We start from the raw sequence: 20,615 nt of genomic DNA, 5'->3' as shown, positions 1-20,615 counted from the left end.
CTAAATACTGATATACGAGGTATGTTTCTGAAGTATATATTTATTGTGCTACATTGGGCAAGTTGACCTTTTACATTTAGAACTGCCTAAATGAACAGTTAAAGAGTATATAGTTTTAACCAGGTGATACTAGGTAATAGTTAGATCAAGAAGTAATATGACATTTATCCACGACAAGGTGGATCGAGATCCTACGACAGGCAAGCTTGAAAGGTTCCGTGAGGTGGAAGCAGAAGATGTGGGGATAACAGCCAAGAATTCCATGTCCCTTCGCAGAGCACCTGGGCCGGCAGATGAGTCTGTGAGGGGAAACCCTACAAATTACCCCTTTTGGCCAGGTGGATTTCCTGAACTCTCTTTAGATGAAATGAAGATTGAAGATGAGGCTGAAGTAGATTTTGAAAAAGGTAATTATTGCAGAATACAAAGACAAGGTTGTGGATGTATTTATGTGCGTGTCCCTCTCTCTCAGCTTAATTGTCACTCTGTTGGTATCGATCTATTGCCCATAGGTATATCACGTAATCCATTTCCTACTATATATCTATCAATAGCTTGTAATTTAGTGCATATTTCTGCTATTTTGTTACTATTTTCTTTGATATAAACATACTTCAATTTAATGAAATGATATATCTTATCTAAACAACCATACTTTTTTTTGTCTGGAGAATCCGAATCTGCAATAAAAAATGTGGGTTCCCATTTGAGATTTTAATGTTGCCCCTTGCCCCACCCCCAGGAGGTGGGGTGGGGGTGAAGTTTGGCATCATTGGATGGGCCCCTTCGAGACAAACAAATTTCATTCAGAACTTTTTTCTTTATGTGATGCATACTTTTCGAGATATTTCGTTGTGTCAAGCTAAAAAACTCACCCGGTATATACTTATTACCTTCTGCATTTTTTAAAGAACTTCTGAAACATTTATGCTTTATGAGCAATATAACAAATAGTAATAACATTTAATAAGCACAGAACATAATGTTAATTAAACAATAGTTGATTAATGTGATACCACCCACTAACATTTTTCTTGGTGTCCTTATACTGCAAGAATTTAAAATCCATGGTTTAGATTGAAATATTGACATTAGTACAAGAGTCGTTCAAGGTTGACCGGGATTTTCGTACGTAAAAAATGGATGAATAGCCGGATCATGATGAAACGTGCGGGTGACGTAATGTATTCCTTCGCGAGTAACTAGCGCCCGGCAGGACGTATTTCGCGCATGCGCAACAGTTGCAGCGAACATGGCGGCAAGCAGTGTGTGGCTGTGGAGCAGCGGTGTGTAATCAAATTTCTCGTGAAGGAGAAAGTGAAACCAGCTGAGATTTTCAGACGATTGCAAGCACAGTATGGTGAACAAACGATGTCGCGGACAAGAGTGTACGAATGGTGTGAGCAGTTTCGCGAAGGACGGGAGCTGGTGACAAATGAAGCGCATGGACACATTCGTCCGACTGCAGTCACACTAGTGAATATCGCAGGTGTTGAGCAAATGATTCTTGAGAACCGGCGAGTAACAGTGCGGGATATTGCTGCCGAGGTGAATATCAGTGTCGGGAGTGTTGAGACAATCATTCACGACCACTTACGCTTCCGCAAAATCTGTGCAAGGTGGGTTCCCCGCCAGCTGACATTCGATCAGAAGTGGACACGCAGGACGGTCTGTGAACAGCTTCTGAATTGGTTTTGAGCAGAAGGTGATGAATTGTTGCAATCCATCATCACGTGTGATGAAACATGATTGCACAATTCAACCCCAGAGACCAAAAGATGCAGCATGGAGTGGCGGCATAAAGGTTCCCCGCCCTCCAAGAAAAGCAAAACGTAGCCGTCCGCTGGAAAGATCATGGCAAGTGTCTTCTGGGTCATGAAGGGTGTTATCCATATGGATTTTCTGGACAAAGGGAGCACGATTAATGCCCAGTATTACTCCACATTGTTGAGGGGTGCTGTACGAAAGTCCATTCGCAAGAAAAGACTTGGGATGTTGTCTGGAAATGTCATTCTTCTCCATGACAATGGCCGCCCTCACACGGCCAATGTGACAACAACAACTCTGTTCGACATGCGCTGGGAAGTTCTGCCCCATCCCCCCTACAGTCTGGATTTAGCCCCCAATGATTATCATTTGTTTGCACCCCTTAAAGACCATCTGGGAGGGAAGAAATTTACGACAGACGAAGCACTGCAGAGCGATGTCCTCCAGTGGCTACGACAACAACCAAGTTCTTTCTACGCCAGAACGATGGCAACGGTGCCTCGGCGCGCACGGAGAATACTTTGAAAAACTGACATAGTTTGGTGTTTCTTCTGCTACCTATTTCCTCTGCAGAAATAAAAGTCCCGGTCAACCTTGAACGACCCTTGTATTTAGCCAGCTGTGGCTATAAATATGTCATATTTGTGTAGTCTTTATGCTCACTATGGTAGTTGCATCGATATCAGCTTAAAATTTATACACAACCAATATTCTACCAGTCTCATATTAATTGGTAGACATTCTGAATAACTTTTTTGAATTCACCTCCCTCAGTTACGCTTCCCAGATATTTGAAACTCTTCTCTTCCAAAACATTTCTTGTGCGCTCCTGGCTTCATTTCTTGTTATTTCCTTTTTGGGGGGGAGGGGGCTCACTGAATATCATTCCAGCTCTTTGGATTTCCTTAATTCAAACTATTGAAATTAAGAAGTAGCTGTTTGTCAAGTACAAAAATAAAATTGTAATGCATTGTCTTCCCCCAGACTTACTGAGCGTGCCTCCTGGTTTTGAGAAAGGCTATGAGATTGAGGTCCAACCGAAGGATGCAGTAGAGATCACGGAGCAACCAGCTGCAATGGTGGAAGAGCCAAAAGTGGAACCGGTGTCTGTGCTGAATCTTGCAGCTATCCTCCAGCAAGAGCAGGACTTAATGGGACTGTGGAAGGGTGGGGCTGAAGCAAAGGAGGAGGGAAAGAAGGAACCACTTCCAGACTTCAAAGTTGACATGGACGTATCTGAAATTGTGCCCGAGGTGAGGAAATTCTGCTTGAAATGTCATTTACCTTTTCCTACATAATGAAGGTCCAAGAATTTTCCATCATTTTTAAAAGAATAAAACTGTGTAGTCACCAAAATTAGCAACCTAATAGAATCTAATTTCTATGTTGCAGAAATTGTGAAGAGACCAGAGATTGGCTTGGTATCTCAGTGGTAGAGCACTGGCATGGTATGCTAGAAACTCAGGTTTCATTCCTGGTTGAGTTTTTTCAGCTTGGTCCCCTGAGAAACATGCAGTCAAGGTTCCACTGTACATTTTTGTGGTAACATTTTAACACATTTCTAACAATGCTTTTAGTTTGAGGAATATGTTACCACAAAGAAATATAGTGATTTTTCAACCCTAACTTGTTTTTTACAAATCATCTTTCTCCTTTTCGGCTCCCAAACCATGGAATGCATTACCTGCGAACATCGCTAGTGTAAACAACCCATTAAGTTTCAAAGGTAAAGTAAAAGATCTGCTGTTAATGGAACAATGGCAGAGTCGGGGCGGTACACATACTGAAGGTATCAAGTCACTTACTATATGGAATTGTATTATTATTACTATTGTCTTTTGTGCTTGTAGTTACACTTTTTTTTGTATCCAACTAATTCCTATGTATTTTTTTTTATCTGTGTATTATTTTACATTTAGCTTACTGCTCCCTACGCAGTTTATCTTATCTTATATGTATTATCATATTGGCAAGGGTTATGTGGCAGAGCAGCCCTTGGCTGAACCTTGCCTGCTTAATAAAGAAAATTTATTATTATTAACATGCAATAGCATGATTAAGAAGAATTAACAGATAAAATCATCAAAAACAATGCATTTTTAGAAAATAATAAATAAAAATACCTACATTGATATGAGAAACTCTGAAACTGAGCACAAAATAAAACAATCCTTTAAGAAAGCCCTCATTTAATGTTATTTAATTATTAAAATTTATATTATTATTATTAACATGAATAACACCATCTTTGTTTCTAAAGTGAACATATAACTAGGTCACGAAATGTAAAACTCTTTATTTTGTATGTTTCCTTCCAGTGGATTTATGCCCTTCTTGAACCTTTTCCTTTCCTTTTTCATGTGTTAATTATTGTTTTGTATAGTAATGTTTAGCATATTTTAATAAGGCATTCTACATAAACTGCCTTCCATTTTATTCATTGATAATTTTTATTGTTTTCTCAGGAATCCAACATTCCAGTTTTGAAAATAACTGGAGCAGCCCCACTTAAAGGTCCTTCTGAAACTGCATGGGCTAAAGTGGTTGACGTGACTCAACCTGTTGTGGACTTTGACCAAAGAATACCAAACATGGCTCGAAAGTGGCCATTTCCGTTAGATACATTCCAGAAACAGGTAAATTCAGTGGCATTGTATCTGTCTCTAATTAATTTTAATAGTAATAATTATTATGTTGGAAATTTCAGAGTGGTAATTATTTTCAGACTAGAAATTGATTATGACTTTTTTTTCCAAAATCATTATGATAGTACATGAAAATACGAGTGTGATTAAAAAAGAGAGGTAACAAGAGCTCTCATGGAGAAACTTTATTCCAGGCAAATATACTGATAGACAGTATGGCACTGATACACATTACTTTTCAACATAGTCACCATGTTAGTCCAAACATTTGTTCCAACGGTACACTAAGGCATCAATGCTGGTATAGAAGAAATCTGTGTCAAGCCCTTGAAGCCACGTCATGATGGCTTGCTAAACATCTGTATTGCTTGTTAATCGCCTACCACCCAGGTAGTCAATGGTCTAAAGAAATGAAAATCACTGGGTGCCAGGTCATCTCCGGTGTCACATGATGCACCCACGTTTCATCCTCTGCAATGATACGGTACAGGAATGGCGCTCCTTCCTCATGAAACCACATCAAGTGTATGAGAGACAATCCCATCCTAGTGGCTTTATAGCCTTCTGTGAGTTGTCTCGGCACACAGCGTGAACACGTCTTTCGGTTGCTCATCTTGCACATCTCTCCTGTGCAAACTCAGTGTACCAAAACCACACCTGTTTCCGTGACATTACATTACCGTACACCTCAACCAGTTGATGATGAATTTCTGCTGGTCAGGTGCCCTTTAGATGCAAAAACCTGATCACACTATTCACTTCCACGCTTGACCATTTTTCTGTGAGCGCAGCCATCTTCCAACTGATATTGCGAAGCTCTGAAGCAACGTATGCGCCATCTAATGGATGTGTGATAAAGCTGTGCTCTTCTGTTGCAAGCCTGGCAGGAAATTCGAAGAACAGGAGGGATATGATACCCGAAGAGCTCGTTACCTTACTTTTTGAATCACCCTCGTATATGAGGTTATGTAAAATGATGAGAAAAACAAGCCAGATTTTGCAATAATGTGACAAGTGACACGTGCCTGACATCCATGTACCATGTGACATATCACTTGAAAACAAACCTTAAGAAACAGATGCAACCTTTTACACACCAGAGTAGCATGATACACTGCACATATTACTTGACACTTGGGTGTCCCTCCTTCCAGGCCATTTTATCTTTAGCGTGCAATACTGGCATGCTTACTGGCAGTTATCCTTACAGCACTATGAATGAACACTTTGGATTTAAAATTGTTTGAGTAGTTTAAGTAGAACTTTAAGTTGTGGGCTTAATAGATAATTTAATCAAATATCAAAATATCAATACGTTCAATATTCCTTTGGCTTCACCAGTTTTGTTTGTGCAGCTAGCAGCTGAAATTCACTTTCAACTTTGCGAAAAGGAGCTGTGTTTTGATAATTTAGGATGTGACTGCTTGGATTTTGAAAGAGTCACTGAAGTCTTTGTTGATTGATTTGCTTAATTTGTTTTATTTTACTTCACTTTCTGCCAGTTTTAGCTAATTGTGAAAATGAGAATGAATGGTGTTAAGATGAAATAGATGAAAGGACAATCACAAACACACACGGATAGAATACACAACAAGCCCCACAGAGGATTATACTAGCTGTGGGTCCAGATGCCAGAGCTTCATTATTCTGCAAAATGTTGGAGTCTGTGTGAATGCATCATTAGAGCCACTAGTGTAAAAGCTCATTGCTTTATTCAAACTGTCGCTTGTGGCTTCAATGTGAAATGCCCATTCCTCATGGTGCCTGCCATTTGTCCATTTGGTGTGGAATCTTCCAAAATTCAAAATTATAGGACAGACAATACCATATCAAATGTATGCCAGGTATCAGCTGCTATTTACAAAATGTCATCCAGACTGCAGCACTGATCAAGTAAACTGCAAAACATTATTTTAGATGGCAGCTCCACTACACACTGACACCAGTAGAGGGAAGTAGTTTTTTTTTTTTGTGATCTGAAAGCTATAGAAGTTCTTTAGCAAATGAAAATCCAATATCACTTCATGCCTACCACTCCAGCAAGTTTATGAATGGACGAGACAGTTTGCCAATTGAATTACTTTGCAGACACGTCCTCAATCTGGCATTAGAGAGACTTGTCAAAGGGCAAGAATGACTGCACAATGAACCCAAACTTTACTTATCCAAATGAATCCAATGCAATTATTCTATATTAAGATATGGTAAACTTAATGCCACATGCAAAAATCTGTGAGGAAAGGAAAATTAAAGCCACATCACTTGCTCACCCTTGTATGAAGCAGCTATCAAATTGTTTATTATATAGGTGGGGTGTCATCATGACTGTCCTTTTTTTATTTAAGGCAATTTTGCTGCTAGAGGAAGGAGACAATGTATTTGTTGCAGCTCACACATCAGCAGGAAAAACAGTGGTTGCAGAGTATGCCATAGCCTTGGCCAAACAGCATAATCTGAGGTATTTCATTAATCAGTTTCTTTTTGAATCTGTACTTTTTCTTGCATGGTTTGTACTAGAGTAAAGAATATTCAAGTTGGATTTTGTAATATTTGACATTTTGAAGAATAAGCAGGATGTTAATATTTTCAAGTTAAATACACAATCAAGGGTCGAGAAAATAATCATACTGCAGGTTTAACATTATTTACTACATAAATTCACTTTTTGAAGAATGTTGGATTGTTACCGAACTAAGGTTCTGTCCCAGGGCTGGTTCCTAGAGACACAATGGGTGCGTTAAGACCTTAGCCGTACCAGATTTCAGCCTCTGTCTTGGAGGGTAGGATGGGCGGCGAGTCAGAGGTAGAGCAGTTAAACTAAAGAAACACAAATAAATGGCTGGTTGACTGAGTTTTATTGTGGTAGTAACAGCACTCCAGTTGACTAAATGGAAAAGTTAGGGGCGGAAGAAATAGCACCATAAAAGGGCAGGTACTTATCTCTATTCTGGATGCTGGAACGGTTGGCTGCTGGATGCTGGTCCCACTGGGTGGCCTGAAGGGTCTTGCCTCTGGACAGGCACTGGCTTGGGCCCCATGGCTCCTGACGGCCCTGCAGTGAACTCTCCGCAGCCGGCAGCAGTTGTCCCTCTTGCGACTCGGTTTGGATCCCTGACCTACTTAGTCGCCTCCTTGCCTTCTCCTTGGTTTCTCCTCCCGAAGCAGATTGTGTACCCCTTTTATAGTGCTCTCGGGAGTTAAGTAATATTTGAGAAAGGTTTTCCAGGTATGGCCGGTAACAGAGTGTTCAATTTGAGCATACATATACAGTGGAACTTCAATGTTATGTTCCCAGATTTTACATTTTCCCGCATTGTATATTCTTTCTTGATGGTCCCAACATAGTAAAATGTTATAAAATTTTCCTTCATTTTACATTTTCCCGCATTTTAAGTTTTTTCAGCTTGGTCCCCTGAAAAACGTAAAATCGTGGTTCCACTGCACATATAAAGGTGCGTCATTTTAACTTAAGCCTGCCAATGTGTAGATTACACCCCTTTTTTTTCCTCACTTTTTTTTCTTGGCTATGAGTTGTAAATACATTCAATAACTGTCTCAGGGTATCTACCAACTGGGAATTCTTGGAATCTTTGGTGCTAGGAATTTTCTTCACAAATGGGAAAAACTATTAATCCAAATTCTACGAGATATAGATGTTCATAAAGATCCTGATGAATATTTATCACAATTGTTTTCCTTTTATTTTCACCTATGAAGAAGAGGGTGTTGTTTGAAAAGATCCAGTAGTATTTATGGTGGAAAGCTAAGAAGAACCACTAATCCAATGTCATTTGCAGAGCATAAAGTTAATGGTATTTAGCAGGTACAGCAAGCCATGTTGTGCTACCAGCTACTATTATTATTACAGGAAAATCTCATTAATACAAAGTTCAAGGGACCAAAAAATGTCAGCTTCAAATTAAACGACTTCGAGTTATCCAAACTTTTCAAGATGGTGCATGTTTTTCAGGTGTAAATAAATTACAGTATAAATTATTCCCATAACGGATGTTTTATACTTGGTAATAGCTCACAATATAAGCTTTATATGTACTATAATAATATTGTAAGTTTCAAAGAAATTGTAAAAAACGTTACACAAAATGAGAGCATGGAGCTTATGCGGACACAAAGATTCCTAGGAGATGGTAACACCATTTATCCTGTGTATTTATGCAACTTATTATGCACCAGATCAGTGTGGCTACTCACCGGGAATTCCTTGAATTCCATGAATTCTGCTTGAATTTTTCCCCATAGAAGTGTAAATTGCAACTTTTATTAATCTAAATCTCATCTCATTTATTACATATTTATTAATGCCCTGAGGCAAGTTTTTCACAGTTTAGCTTTCATTTTTATCGAGGAAGGAAAAGAAAAGAAAGCTGCGTGGAAAATAAAGCATAACTGTCTCAATCTGTTTGCTTTGTTAGTGTCCTTTGCAGAACAATCCATCTGACATACGAAACATTATTGCAAGATAAGATATCTTGAATTTGATTAGGTAAATTTCAAATTCTTATAAAATTAACAATTTTTCGTAGATTACTACATCCCGTAACATTTGTGACGAGTTTGTAGATGTATTTCTAGTCTGAGTATGCGAAATGGCAAATGTAAACTCCGCATCTTAAATTATATATATATACCATTCAATTGAATTGAATTAGAATTTTTGGATACATTGGATTCACACAGACCCTTTATATTGTTCATATATTTGTGTGTGTGGGGGGGGGGGTGAGAGGCGGTAATACGTAAGGTTGAAATAGAGAAAACATGTGCTTCTATAGATGGACCACAAGGAAAAAAACCTTGGGACGAAAAGTCCCCGCGCAGCTTTCCCTTCTTCCCTCCACCTCGGGCCATAAGGAAGCATGGTCCACTCTCCCCCCACCCCTACTCGCGGGAGTATGATCCACAGGAGTCGTGGGTCTGCGCAGGTTGTTTTGCTCGTGGTTCCACTATACCCTAGAATTTTTGGGAAGTTCGTATTGAAAACTGGGAATTATACTTGAATTTTATCATGGTCCTAGTGTGGTCACCCTGCAGATGCACGTTGTGGGTAGTAAAATAGAACATGAAAACAAACTGTATTTTATTTTAGTTGTGCACACTCATTGGTCTTCCAAAACTTGAAGAATCTTGCCAGCAATCACACAGGTGCCAGCAAAAGTTGGGAGATAGTCGGACAGAATGAACGTTGGATTTTATGTGGGTTTACTAGAGAATTGTCCATTACAGGATTAACTGGTAAGATACGATCACTTGGGCTCTTGGGAGAGACAGCCCAACCTTTCTCAGCACCAGCAAGAAAAAAAGAGCAGGGCTGTAAATTTTGATCTGGTTCGGCTGTCTAAAATACATCGTAAAAAAAGATTGTTATTTACTCTCACGTTAATCGATGATTTATTGTTGGATTTAGGAGTATTCTGGAGGTCAAACACTCGATTTGCCAAAACTTTACCTCTTGAATAACTTCTTTTTTTTTTATCGGAATCAGCTTCCGTTCCTACATTGAGCATTATCAGATTATTTTTTTATAGCACGCGAATGTTTCTGAAGAAAAGCAGCGATTATATTATATCGAACTTTGTGTGCATCATGAAGTTGTTTTAACTCTTGTCTTTCTTTCTGGAGATTGAATTTTGTTATCGTCAAAGCTTTGCGAGATTCAAAACAATGCTCTTTTTTAGTTCGTGCTGGATGAGTCATTGCTGTTATAGGCAAGCAACAGCTTTGCAGGTGCTAGACGAAACACGGGCACCAGCTGCAGCATAAACACAATGAGACCGGCTGGAAGTTAGAGCAACAGGTGGCAGAAGAGAAAATCCTGGGCATTTTATAGATAAGACCGAACTTTTATCAGCAGGGTGTAAAGGAAAGAAATGATCCTAGATTTACGTTTTACCATGCAACAGTCACAGTGGCATGCCCAGGATTTTCAAAAGGGAGGGGTTACGTACACTTTTTTTGGTAGTCAGCCCCCATTTTGCCATCTTTTCCTACCATTGATGTTCTTTTGTTTAGGAATACCGGGGCCAAAGGGCAGGGGGAGCGGGGGGGTTGATGATCTTTAGTTGGCGTATGTGGCTTTGATCAGTTTCCCTTTTTTTTTTAAATGCTACAGGGCACAAAGAACATGTTTTAAATTAAAGTGGGTACTGGAAGTTGTTGGCTACCAGCCACGAGTTGCTCGCTCACGGGAAACTGCTGAATCTCGAGCTCAGAGCTAGACAGATGGGCGAGACTTCTAGGTGCCATGCATCTTGTATTTTGGAACATTCTTGCAATCTTATCTCGCATTTGTCATCTGGCACTGGTGAATATTTCCAAGGTGGCACATTCAGTGGTGAAAGAGCTTGACCTGCCATGCGCATTGACAAGGAATTCAAATCCAGCAGGTATTTCAGGCTGCTTCTCCCCAAGTTGTCAACAGCTCTTAGGACAACGAAACATATCAAGATCATGTTAAATTAACATCCAAGCTCTCTCCACATTTGATCTCTTGTCAACTTATGCAGGTGTCTACTTCGAATTAAGCGAAACCAGTTTTGCCGAAGGGTCTTGTAAACAACTTCATATTAAAAAGTGTCCGTATTTCGATTTATCCGTACCAAAATACATTGAAAATCCTATCTTATCAGCTGGAGAATGGAAAGAACTTTGAATTAAAGGGTACTTCGTATTAACCAATATCATATTAACAAGGTTTTTTTCCTGTATTTGTCTTCTGCTTAGAACTACTTTCTGACCAACATTTGATTCAGCTAGGTGGGAAGCAATATTGCTGGGGTGACATTTTGACTATAGTGAGAGGTATCCCAATGTAATGTCATATTTTCCAATCCACTTCTGCTGAACTTCTTGTCCAGGTATTTGTTTCTTCCAATTTGCTTTGTAAAGCAAATATGGCATAGACTTGTCATTAGATCTAAAATTTATTCTTCTGGCAATGTTGCATTTTGAACTCTGAATTTGAAAACTGAGAACTTATTTGTTTCTGTTGTCACAACAAAGAAGTTATCATATTTATGGTATCCTCATCCAAAATTTACTTATATAATGAATTACATGACCTTATATATATACAAATTAGCATCTTTCATATTGGTTCATGTTTCAAATGAGACAAATAACTCATAAATATCAATCAGTATACCAAAAGAGTTCTTAAGTGTTAATATAAATGCTACTGTAATGAATTTGAGAATCTTTAATGACCTGCTTGTTATTTTAGGACAGTGTATACTTCACCTATCAAAGCATTGTCAAACCAGAAGTACAAGGACTTCAAGAACACCTTTGAGGATGTGGGTCTTATAACTGGTGATATACAAATAAATCAAAAAGCCAACTGTCTCATCATGACTACAGAAATCTTACGTTCCATGCTGTATTTTGGCAGCAATGTTATTCCAGAGTTGGATTATGTCATTTTTGATGAAGTTCATTATATTAATGATGCTGAGGTGAGTTTTTGTTCTTTTACTTTTTTATCCAATTAATTGTGATTCATGAAAGGAAGGTCAAATAATTTAATATTTTATCAGTCACACAGCACTTAAGTGCTACAGGAAAAAATAAGGTACAATGGAATCATTCTTGAATAAAATGCTTCATATTCTTTATCTTATGTGCCTAAATGAAAAGGGATGCATGTGACTGAGGAATTCCTCTTTAGTGCACATTCTCAGTCTTATAGTTATACAGTGTATGGCAATAAATCTACATCCATTGTATTCTACTTGCAAGCTATTTCACTTATCTTTGTGAAGTCATTGAAAAATGTTTTGGTCAATTTATTAATTCCTTCCAGCTTTATCTTTCCTTACTACGTGGGTTGGAAATTTAATAGTGGCAACACTGCTGTATATACTCCATGAAACGGAACCGGTGCTTCTCACTTATACCACATGTTAGTTTGATACCTAAGCTACCTCCCAGTAAAGAGACTCTTCCTTTCAACACTAGGCGCATGCGCAGTGACAAGAGGAATAGAGTATCATTGAAGTTGGCAGTGTAAAGTTCACTCACTAATGTGAATGTTCTAGTGATTCTCGCCATACCTGCAGGACAGACTGTCAATGCTCAGTATTACCACAGACAAGTTAATTTTATTAACTTATTAACTCGTCTGTGGTATTACTGTTCATTTTGGAACATAACCTGCAGCCTGCGTTGCGAAAGAAGAGGAGACACTTTCTGCTGAATCCTCCTGTCATTTACAGGGCAATGCTTGGGCGCATGTAGCGCAACCTGTGGCTGGTTTGTTAGCTCGATGGGCTGGCAGATGCTCTACTACCCCCATACTTTCCAGACTTAAGCCCCTGTGACTTTGATTTGATCCCTAAGCTGAAGGACACTCACTTCCGAACTGTTCCAGAGATTCTTCAGGCAATAGACCACTTCATTCGAACCATGAACAGAATAGGCACTGCTACAGAAATACTACGACTTTCACATCGCTGGCAACCGTTGTACACAATGCTGGTTGAATTGAATTGAAAAGTCTTTTTATTTACTACAGAGCGAGATTCAGCCTTGGGCTGCTCTACCACCTAACTCTGTTGAATAAAAGTTACAATGCATATATTTATAATACTGATATCAAATATATAACATAACATGAATGAATTTGACATAAATGAAAAATAGTAAAATTATAAGAGAATACAATGAGAGATACATTAACACACATACACACATGCACACACACACATACGCAATTTCCAAATAGATACTAAAATAGCATGCACAGGTTGAAATATTCGTTGTGTCAGATAAGTATTTGCAAATTCATACATGGTTTTACTTTACTTGATTCCTGTTGCTTAGCTGTACGAGCTAATGCTCAATTGTTGTCTTTCCAATAAAAATAATACGACTTGTTCTTTGAAGTTTTTGGGCATTGTAGCAAAAGAAACATAATCGGGAAGAGCATTCCAAACCTTGCAGACCAGAGGGAGAAGGAGCCTTCGAAACTGACAGCAGAGTGGCGGGGAATGTCCATTTTTCGCTGACCTCTAGTATTGTATGGATGTATGGAATTTCTAAATGTCAGTTTCTCGTGGAGATAGCTAGGTGTTTACAATTTTAATACCTTATATATTGTAGAACACTGATGCAGAAGACGTCGCCTAGACATGTTAAGGATTTTGTATGTATTGAACAAGGGTAGGATGTGTGCTGATTTCTCCTGATCGAGAGAACGTAACGAATGCAAGAATTCTGTAATTTTTGTATTCTGTTCGATATTTTACGTTGTAAATTCGTGCCGTACACCACATCACAGTAATCAAAAATAGGATATATTAGAGTTTCGATGAGATATAATTTCGTTTCTCTAGTGAAAAAGTCTCTCCTCCTGTAGAGTGATCTCATTATTGTTAGTGCTTTTGTGCATTGCACTGAGATATGCCCTGCCCAGGAAAAATTGGGATAAAAAATAAGGCCTATATTTTTAACCGTTGATGCATAAATTATGTTTTGGTTTTTAATTTTGATCTTAATTGTATCATAATTTAATTTTTCAAGATAATAGTTAGAGCCTAAAATTGTGTATACGCATTTATTCTGGTTAATTGCAAGCCCATTTGCAGTGAGCCACTTGTTAAGGGCATGTAAATCATTGTTTAATTATCTATCTTGTTTAACAAATCTGATGGTGATGACGATATCATCAACTGCGTATCATCCGCGTAACAATGTATATTACAATGGCTGATGGTGTTTGATATATCAGCGACGTATAAGGTGTATAAAAGGGGGGCCAGAATGGAACCTTGCGGGACTCCTCCATTTAATGTTATCGGTGATGATCCGGTGTCGGCAGGGTAAAAAACTCCTTGCCTTCTTTCGTGTAGATATGATTGGAACCAGTTTATTACAGGCTTCGAAAAATTGTAGTATTTCATTTTTGCTAGGAGAAGGTTATGATTGACAAGATCGAAAGCTTTAGAAAGGTCTAATAATACTAGTATAGTTAGTTTTTTATCAAAGGGCTGTAAAAGTTTCACAGAGGTATCTCTTTCATATCATTTGTAAATTAATAGTTGCCACTAATAAATTTCCAACCCACGTATTAAACTTTTTTAATCTAGGTAATTATTGTTATTTTAAATGTTATAATTCCTCTCTACAAAGAAAACCACAATGTAAGACTGTGTTGACATGCTAGAAACACTTATCATTAAATATGGCACATAAAGTGATAAAAGTTATTAAGAGAGATCTTGTCTCTCAGAAGCTTGGAAATCCTTCCAGAACTCGTGGTTGATATCCTGAGAAAAATCACATCATTCGTCACGTGGAAAACTTGAAGATGTTTCTTAATTCTCCATTCTTTTTAACAATTATAGCGTGGCCATGTGTGGGAGGAAGTTCTTATTTTGCTGCCAGACCATGTAAAAATTGTGATGTTGAGTGCAACTGTACCAAACACCTTGCAGTTCGCAGACTGGGTAGGACGAACAAAGAAGAAAATGATGTATGTCATCAGCACCCTGAAACGTCCCATTCCACTGGAGCATTTTCTGTATACTGGGACCGGAGGGAAGACAAAGGATGACAGATTTTTGATTTTGAATGCAGATGGACAATTTGTAACGTCAGGGTATGTTAATGTTTTCTTTTTATTAAAGAGATTTTCTTTCAGAAGCACTTGCAAATGTTGGCACACCAAAACTTTTAGGTTCTTACATCTCATTGTTAGTTTTGTAATTGATACACGTTTTTTTCATATTGGCCTGTCACTAATATATGTTGCTGAATCAACTCTTGATTTTTCAAGTAGATTTCAATCCTCTTAAGCACGTGATTATTGCATTCTGTGTCTTCATTTTTCAGCTACAATGCTGCATGTGATGCAACCAAGAAAAGAGTTGAAGCAAAGTCAGGCTATGGACCAAAGGGTGGTTTCAAAGGAGGTGGTTCCAATCCAAAACAGGAAAAAACCATGTGGATAGGGCTGATAGACCACCTGCAAAGGAAGGAAAAGCTTCCTGTTATTGCATTTACCCTTTCAAGGAACCGCTGCGACCAGAATGCAGATCTTCCCACTTCAGTGGATCTTACAACACCCTCTGAGAAGAATAAAATTTACTCTTTCTTCCAGAAGGAAGTTATAGAACATCTGAAAGGCTTGGACAAAAAATTGCCACAGGTTTGGTGAAAATTTTTCATTTCTGTATTTGTTTAAACTACTGATATGTAGATAATATATCATATTGGTAAAAGTATCAGTAATTTTACCAATAGACCATTCAGTCAATAGAGATCGAATACCAATTGTGAATATATGATATGTGAAGTGTTGTATTTTACTAGAAGTAAGGAAAAAGCATACTTATGGTGACTAAACCTTTTAGTACAACAGAACAAAAGGACCATTAGGAAAAAAATTGTGGAACATCTGGATGATATAAGTGCACACAAATAAAAACATACGAATTGTAAAAATTAAGATGACAGAAAAATAAATATTGCTGAAGCTCCATCTATTACCACTTTTAGGGAATAGCTGAGAAATATGAATTACAGTGTAATTAAAAATGAGAGTAGTTAAGCATTGTTAATGTCAATATATATTTGACATTTTCTGATTTCAATCCCACAAAATAGATGGAGAATATTACATGTGAAATTAGTTTTCAGTAATTTAATGTAGTTAAATTCAAAGGTACAATTTCTAAATTATTTATTGTTTATTGGCGCCTTGTAAAAGTGATTGACTGACATTAAAATTTTACTTTGTTTATAATGACAAATGCACATGTGAAATGTGTCAAGACACCTAATATTAAAATGGTTTAGCCACTACTTTTTAAAATTAGTTCTGTTATGAATGTGACTCTATAAACAATCTACAAAATTAAAGGTCATTTTTATCTGTTTTATAACTTTGTCCAGTGGTGATTAGTTGGTATGGGACCAGTTAATTGACTAATGGTAAATAAATGATGATGTATTGCCAAATTTTATTGATGTGATAATTCTTTCAGTAACCGATGACTTAATAACAATATCCAGTTGTTCCATTGTTGTCCTTCAGAGTATAAAAGAAAATACATGTATTTCTACAGCAAACCCCATCAGAAGTGTCAGGTTATTTGTTTTAAAGCAGATTTTTTTTACACTGAAATTCCCAGCAAAGATAATTTTATATATATAGACTGACTAATTTCAGTTTAAAATTAATAAGTGAATTGATAAGCAATGTGAATAATGACCAGAAGAGCCATATGTTGTATACATTAAGAAGCTGAATGTATTATTCATATTCTGATTTAAATGTTGGTAATTTCATATTGGATTGTATGCTATTATTTATCTTAGTTGGTCTTTTAAGTCTGCTTTATGCACAGTAAGGCTAATTGGGTCTGGACCTACAGTTTAAAGTGGAATCCAAACCATATGTGCCCCCACCAGGTATCGAACCTTGGACCTCTTGATTACAGCATTACCACTATGCCATCAGGGAGGCTCCACTATTATTTAACAACATTTTATATCTATACTCTATTGTATTAGTTCAATTTTCCTATTATCACATTCCTAAAAAATACATTCATCTTGCTTTGCCAGATGTACTAGATGTATACCAGTCTTGTCTTGAGTTGTTTGTGTCTTATTTTCAGGTGACAAAAATGCAGCAGCTGTTGAGAAATGGAATAGGCATTCATCACAGTGGGATTCTTCCCATTTTGAAGGAAGTTGTAGAAATGCTGTTTCAGCAAGGACTAGTAAAGGTTAATCCCTATATATGTATTTTTTCTTTCTTTATGGATTTCATTTCTGCAACTGCCAATTTCTCATTGTTTGCACCTGGTTGCAATAATTATTTTGTGTGTAATTGAAACATGCACTTTAGTAGACATAATTATTTACTACTCTGCAAAATTACAACTTATTCCATGTCAGATTTCGAAAGAAAATGATGCAACAGCCTTGGTTGATAGGGTGCATAGTTAATTTTCTTATTTATTCTCTTGAACTGCAACTTGAATATAATGTATACAACAGAAATTCAGTAAATAGCAATGAATAAATTGTGCTCTTTGTCATGAAGGACTATAACATTTTGGCAACCAAATTAACAGAATTAACTGACTTGTGTAATGTGGCACAAATCCATTCAGTTTTCATCAGATTGGTGAAATCAAAATCTAATCACTCAAATACTGCTTTTGGGGAAGTTGCTTATTCTATGGTAAATCAAATATTTTTTAATAGTTTTAGACTTTGATGGCTCACAAATTTATATTTCATATTTTGGTTTGTGTATGCAGCAGAAAAAGTGGTGTTTTCTTCTTCTTCTTCCCAGAATTTAATACTAGACTGTTTGGGAAAATGCACTTAAGTTAAAAAATGCAATTTTACAGCAGACATTTATTGTTATTTTTTTAAAAGCAAGCATTACAGACATGATATACATGTTGGATCATCACTGTTTAGAATCTTTACACAGGCCCAATGTAATATTATTACTTATATTTCCTTTAATTGATTCAATGATTCAACATCATCTGTAGTTTCAGAGAAATGCTGTGTATTAATTTTGCAGTCACATGATGCTGGTACATATATGGACCAGCCTTTCACTGGAATTTAAGCTATAAAATTGTGAACAAACTATATTAATTGTAGCATTCTTCATAAATTAATAAATTAAGGTTGTTTCTTTTTTTTATATAAGTAATACATTTGTGATTTTATGATTTCATTATTGCAGCTACTCTTTGCAACGGAGACCTTCGCCATGGGAGTAAATGTGCCTGCAAGGACTGTGGTCTTCGACTCCATCACAAAGTTTGATGGAAATGAGTTCCGAACATTGCTTCCTGCAGAGTATATCCAAATGGCAGGTCGTGCTGGCCGAAGAGGCCTGGACACAACTGGGACTGTTATTGTTCTGTGCAAGAGAGATGTTCCACAAATACATGAGTTTCAAAAGATGATGTTGGGTAAATATGTTTTCATTTATTTGTTTCCTTTAATATATTATTGCCTCCCTATATTGATATTACATTCATTTTAAGAACAATAAATATATACACATTGACACAATGTATAAGATGTTTATCACTAGCAGCCATTACTGAATTCCCTACTGATTCCTAAATATACAGCATTATGGCTCAGAATATTTATTATTGTTAGAACGTAAGTTTTACATTGTAAATATGCAATACAAATCATTTACCAGAGTTGCACTTATATCTGTTCATAAATTCACTTATGACAAAGTCAGAATTTTTCGTATGAAGATGAGTGATTTCCATGCCAAAAGTGGATTTTGTAATGCACTTTTGGCATGGAACTAATGAAAATTTTGCAATTTACATAATTCCCAAGATACTCATACTGTGAAAATGTTTGTTTGTACTTTGCATACTTTATGAAATACCCACAGTCAGATTAAATCTGTGATTTAATTTGGATCAATATACTCTTGAATTTTCATACCAATTCTTCATCTTTGTAAGCCCCGCGACAGGTTAACCTTGCAGCAACTTTTCACATATATAGACCCAAACGTGCGCGCAGAAAATAGTTCCGCTGCAATACTGCGGATTTCCTCGCTGTCTGTGATATGAACAGCTCAGCTGTTAAGGTGAGACTGGCACGGGGATGCTGAGTGCCGCTGTAGAGTGGATTGATACATAAAACCTGCTGCAAACTTAACCTGTCGCGGGGCTTAGTGAATACTGTAGCTCAACTAAGGGAGCTTTCAGACCAAAGCAACATGCAACATGTGTTGCTTGGATGCAAACCCTCAGTAATGAATGCAACCTTTTGAACCGAAGCAACATGACAAGCTGCATGTGTCACTTCAGTGTGAATTCCCCCTGTCTCTTGTCACTTCTGTCGGAAGTCTCCCTAAAGATTAGGTTTTTGGCTCTATTTGTTAAAACTATGACTGAACCAATACCAATGCATGCCAGCAGTATTGATATGAGTATCGGTTCAAATGTAATTGCTAATACCAACTGATACTTTTCTGGAGTAGAATTATCTGCAGGGTCTGTAGAAATGCTGCATGACACTTTCATGAAGTCTAATAAACCTGGAAATTCTCAATTTTCATTAATATTATACTGTAGCTCTTTCAATATTTTAAATCAAAACTGTGGTAAATTGATGTGTGTGCAGTGGAATATTTATATATTAATATTAATCAGTATTCTGAACAACATTGAATTCTGACACTTGTCGAGCATCGATATTGATATCGATGAGAATCGATAAGAGTATCAGCATAGCTATCAGTATCAGTTCAAAGAGGAATCTGCTAAGCTCTAATTTACTTGTTTATTTATTTATTTAATATTTGTGCAGGAAAACCAACGGCACTTCAGTCAAAATTCCGTTTAACATATTCCATGATATTGAATCTGTTCCGTGTTGAGCGACTGGGTGTTGAAGATATGATGCTCCATTCATTCTCAGCACTTGATCATCAGACAAATTTCGAGAAGAACAAACAAATGCTGAAGAAAGTGGAAGGAGAAATAGCAGAGATGAACCAGCTGGAAGGAGTTACAACTCAAGATTATACTGAGTTTTATGAAATGGCTGAGGAATATTTTGATATAAGGAGAAGAGTACAGGTATATACTTAGATCTGTAGATAAACTTACTGACATGTTAGTTTTAGATAAGGCATAACTTACACCACAAGCTATTATTTCACTAAGTAGCTGAAGTCCAGTTTAGGCATTTACTTATTTTTTTAGTTATTCAGGCTTTCACTACGTCATCTGGATTCTTCAGGAGTTAAGGCAAGAAGAGCCAAAGTTACATTATTTTGTCTCTTGTCCTTTCAATTTGGTGAAATTCCTCTAATAACTAGAGCTTTAATTTAGATAAGGCATAATTTACACCACATGCCTTCATTTCACTAAGTACCTGAAGTCCAGTTTAAGCATGTACTTTTTTGGTTACTCAAGCCACATGATGTGACAAAAGTTTGAGTAAATAAAAAATTAAATGCATGACTAAACTGAACTTCAGCTACTTAATGTTGCTTTTAATTTAAAACTTTATATTTTGTAAAACGAGAGTTCCTTGGTCTTTCAGTTTTGTTGGAAAATATGTAAACAAGGGTGTCAATATATTGTTCACCGGATAACAGATCAAAATACAAAGTGTTTTTGAAAGAAAAGCCATTGCATTACATTCATTGATTCAAACCATTTTTAG

General features: G+C 37.0%; 1 protein-coding gene across 2 annotated transcripts in view; it reads left to right on the top strand.

Annotated features, from left to right (window-relative positions):
* Positions 1-20,615, top strand: part of tst (superkiller complex helicase subunit twister) — an 89,446-nt gene that overhangs the window by 24,651 nt on the left and 44,180 nt on the right. For both annotated transcript variants that reach the window (XM_083118954.1, XM_083118955.1), the window contains exons 4-13: positions 179-407; positions 2,752-3,020; positions 4,233-4,403; positions 6,758-6,870; positions 11,653-11,884; positions 14,774-15,027; positions 15,261-15,576; positions 17,051-17,161; positions 18,145-18,376; positions 19,752-20,023. In XM_083118954.1, the coding sequence (XP_082975080.1) occupies positions 179-407; positions 2,752-3,020; positions 4,233-4,403; positions 6,758-6,870; positions 11,653-11,884; positions 14,774-15,027; positions 15,261-15,576; positions 17,051-17,161; positions 18,145-18,376; positions 19,752-20,023 (2,199 nt within the window). The remainder of the gene's footprint in view (positions 1-178; positions 408-2,751; positions 3,021-4,232; positions 4,404-6,757; positions 6,871-11,652; positions 11,885-14,773; positions 15,028-15,260; positions 15,577-17,050; positions 17,162-18,144; positions 18,377-19,751; positions 20,024-20,615) is intronic.

The sequence above is a fragment of the Lepisma saccharinum genome, chromosome 3 (genome assembly GCF_977018435.1).
Source record: "Lepisma saccharinum chromosome 3, izLepSacc3.1, whole genome shotgun sequence".
Classification (NCBI taxonomy): Eukaryota; Metazoa; Arthropoda; class Insecta; order Zygentoma; family Lepismatidae; genus Lepisma; species Lepisma saccharinum.
This window is presented reverse-complemented; position numbering and strand designations above follow the sequence as displayed.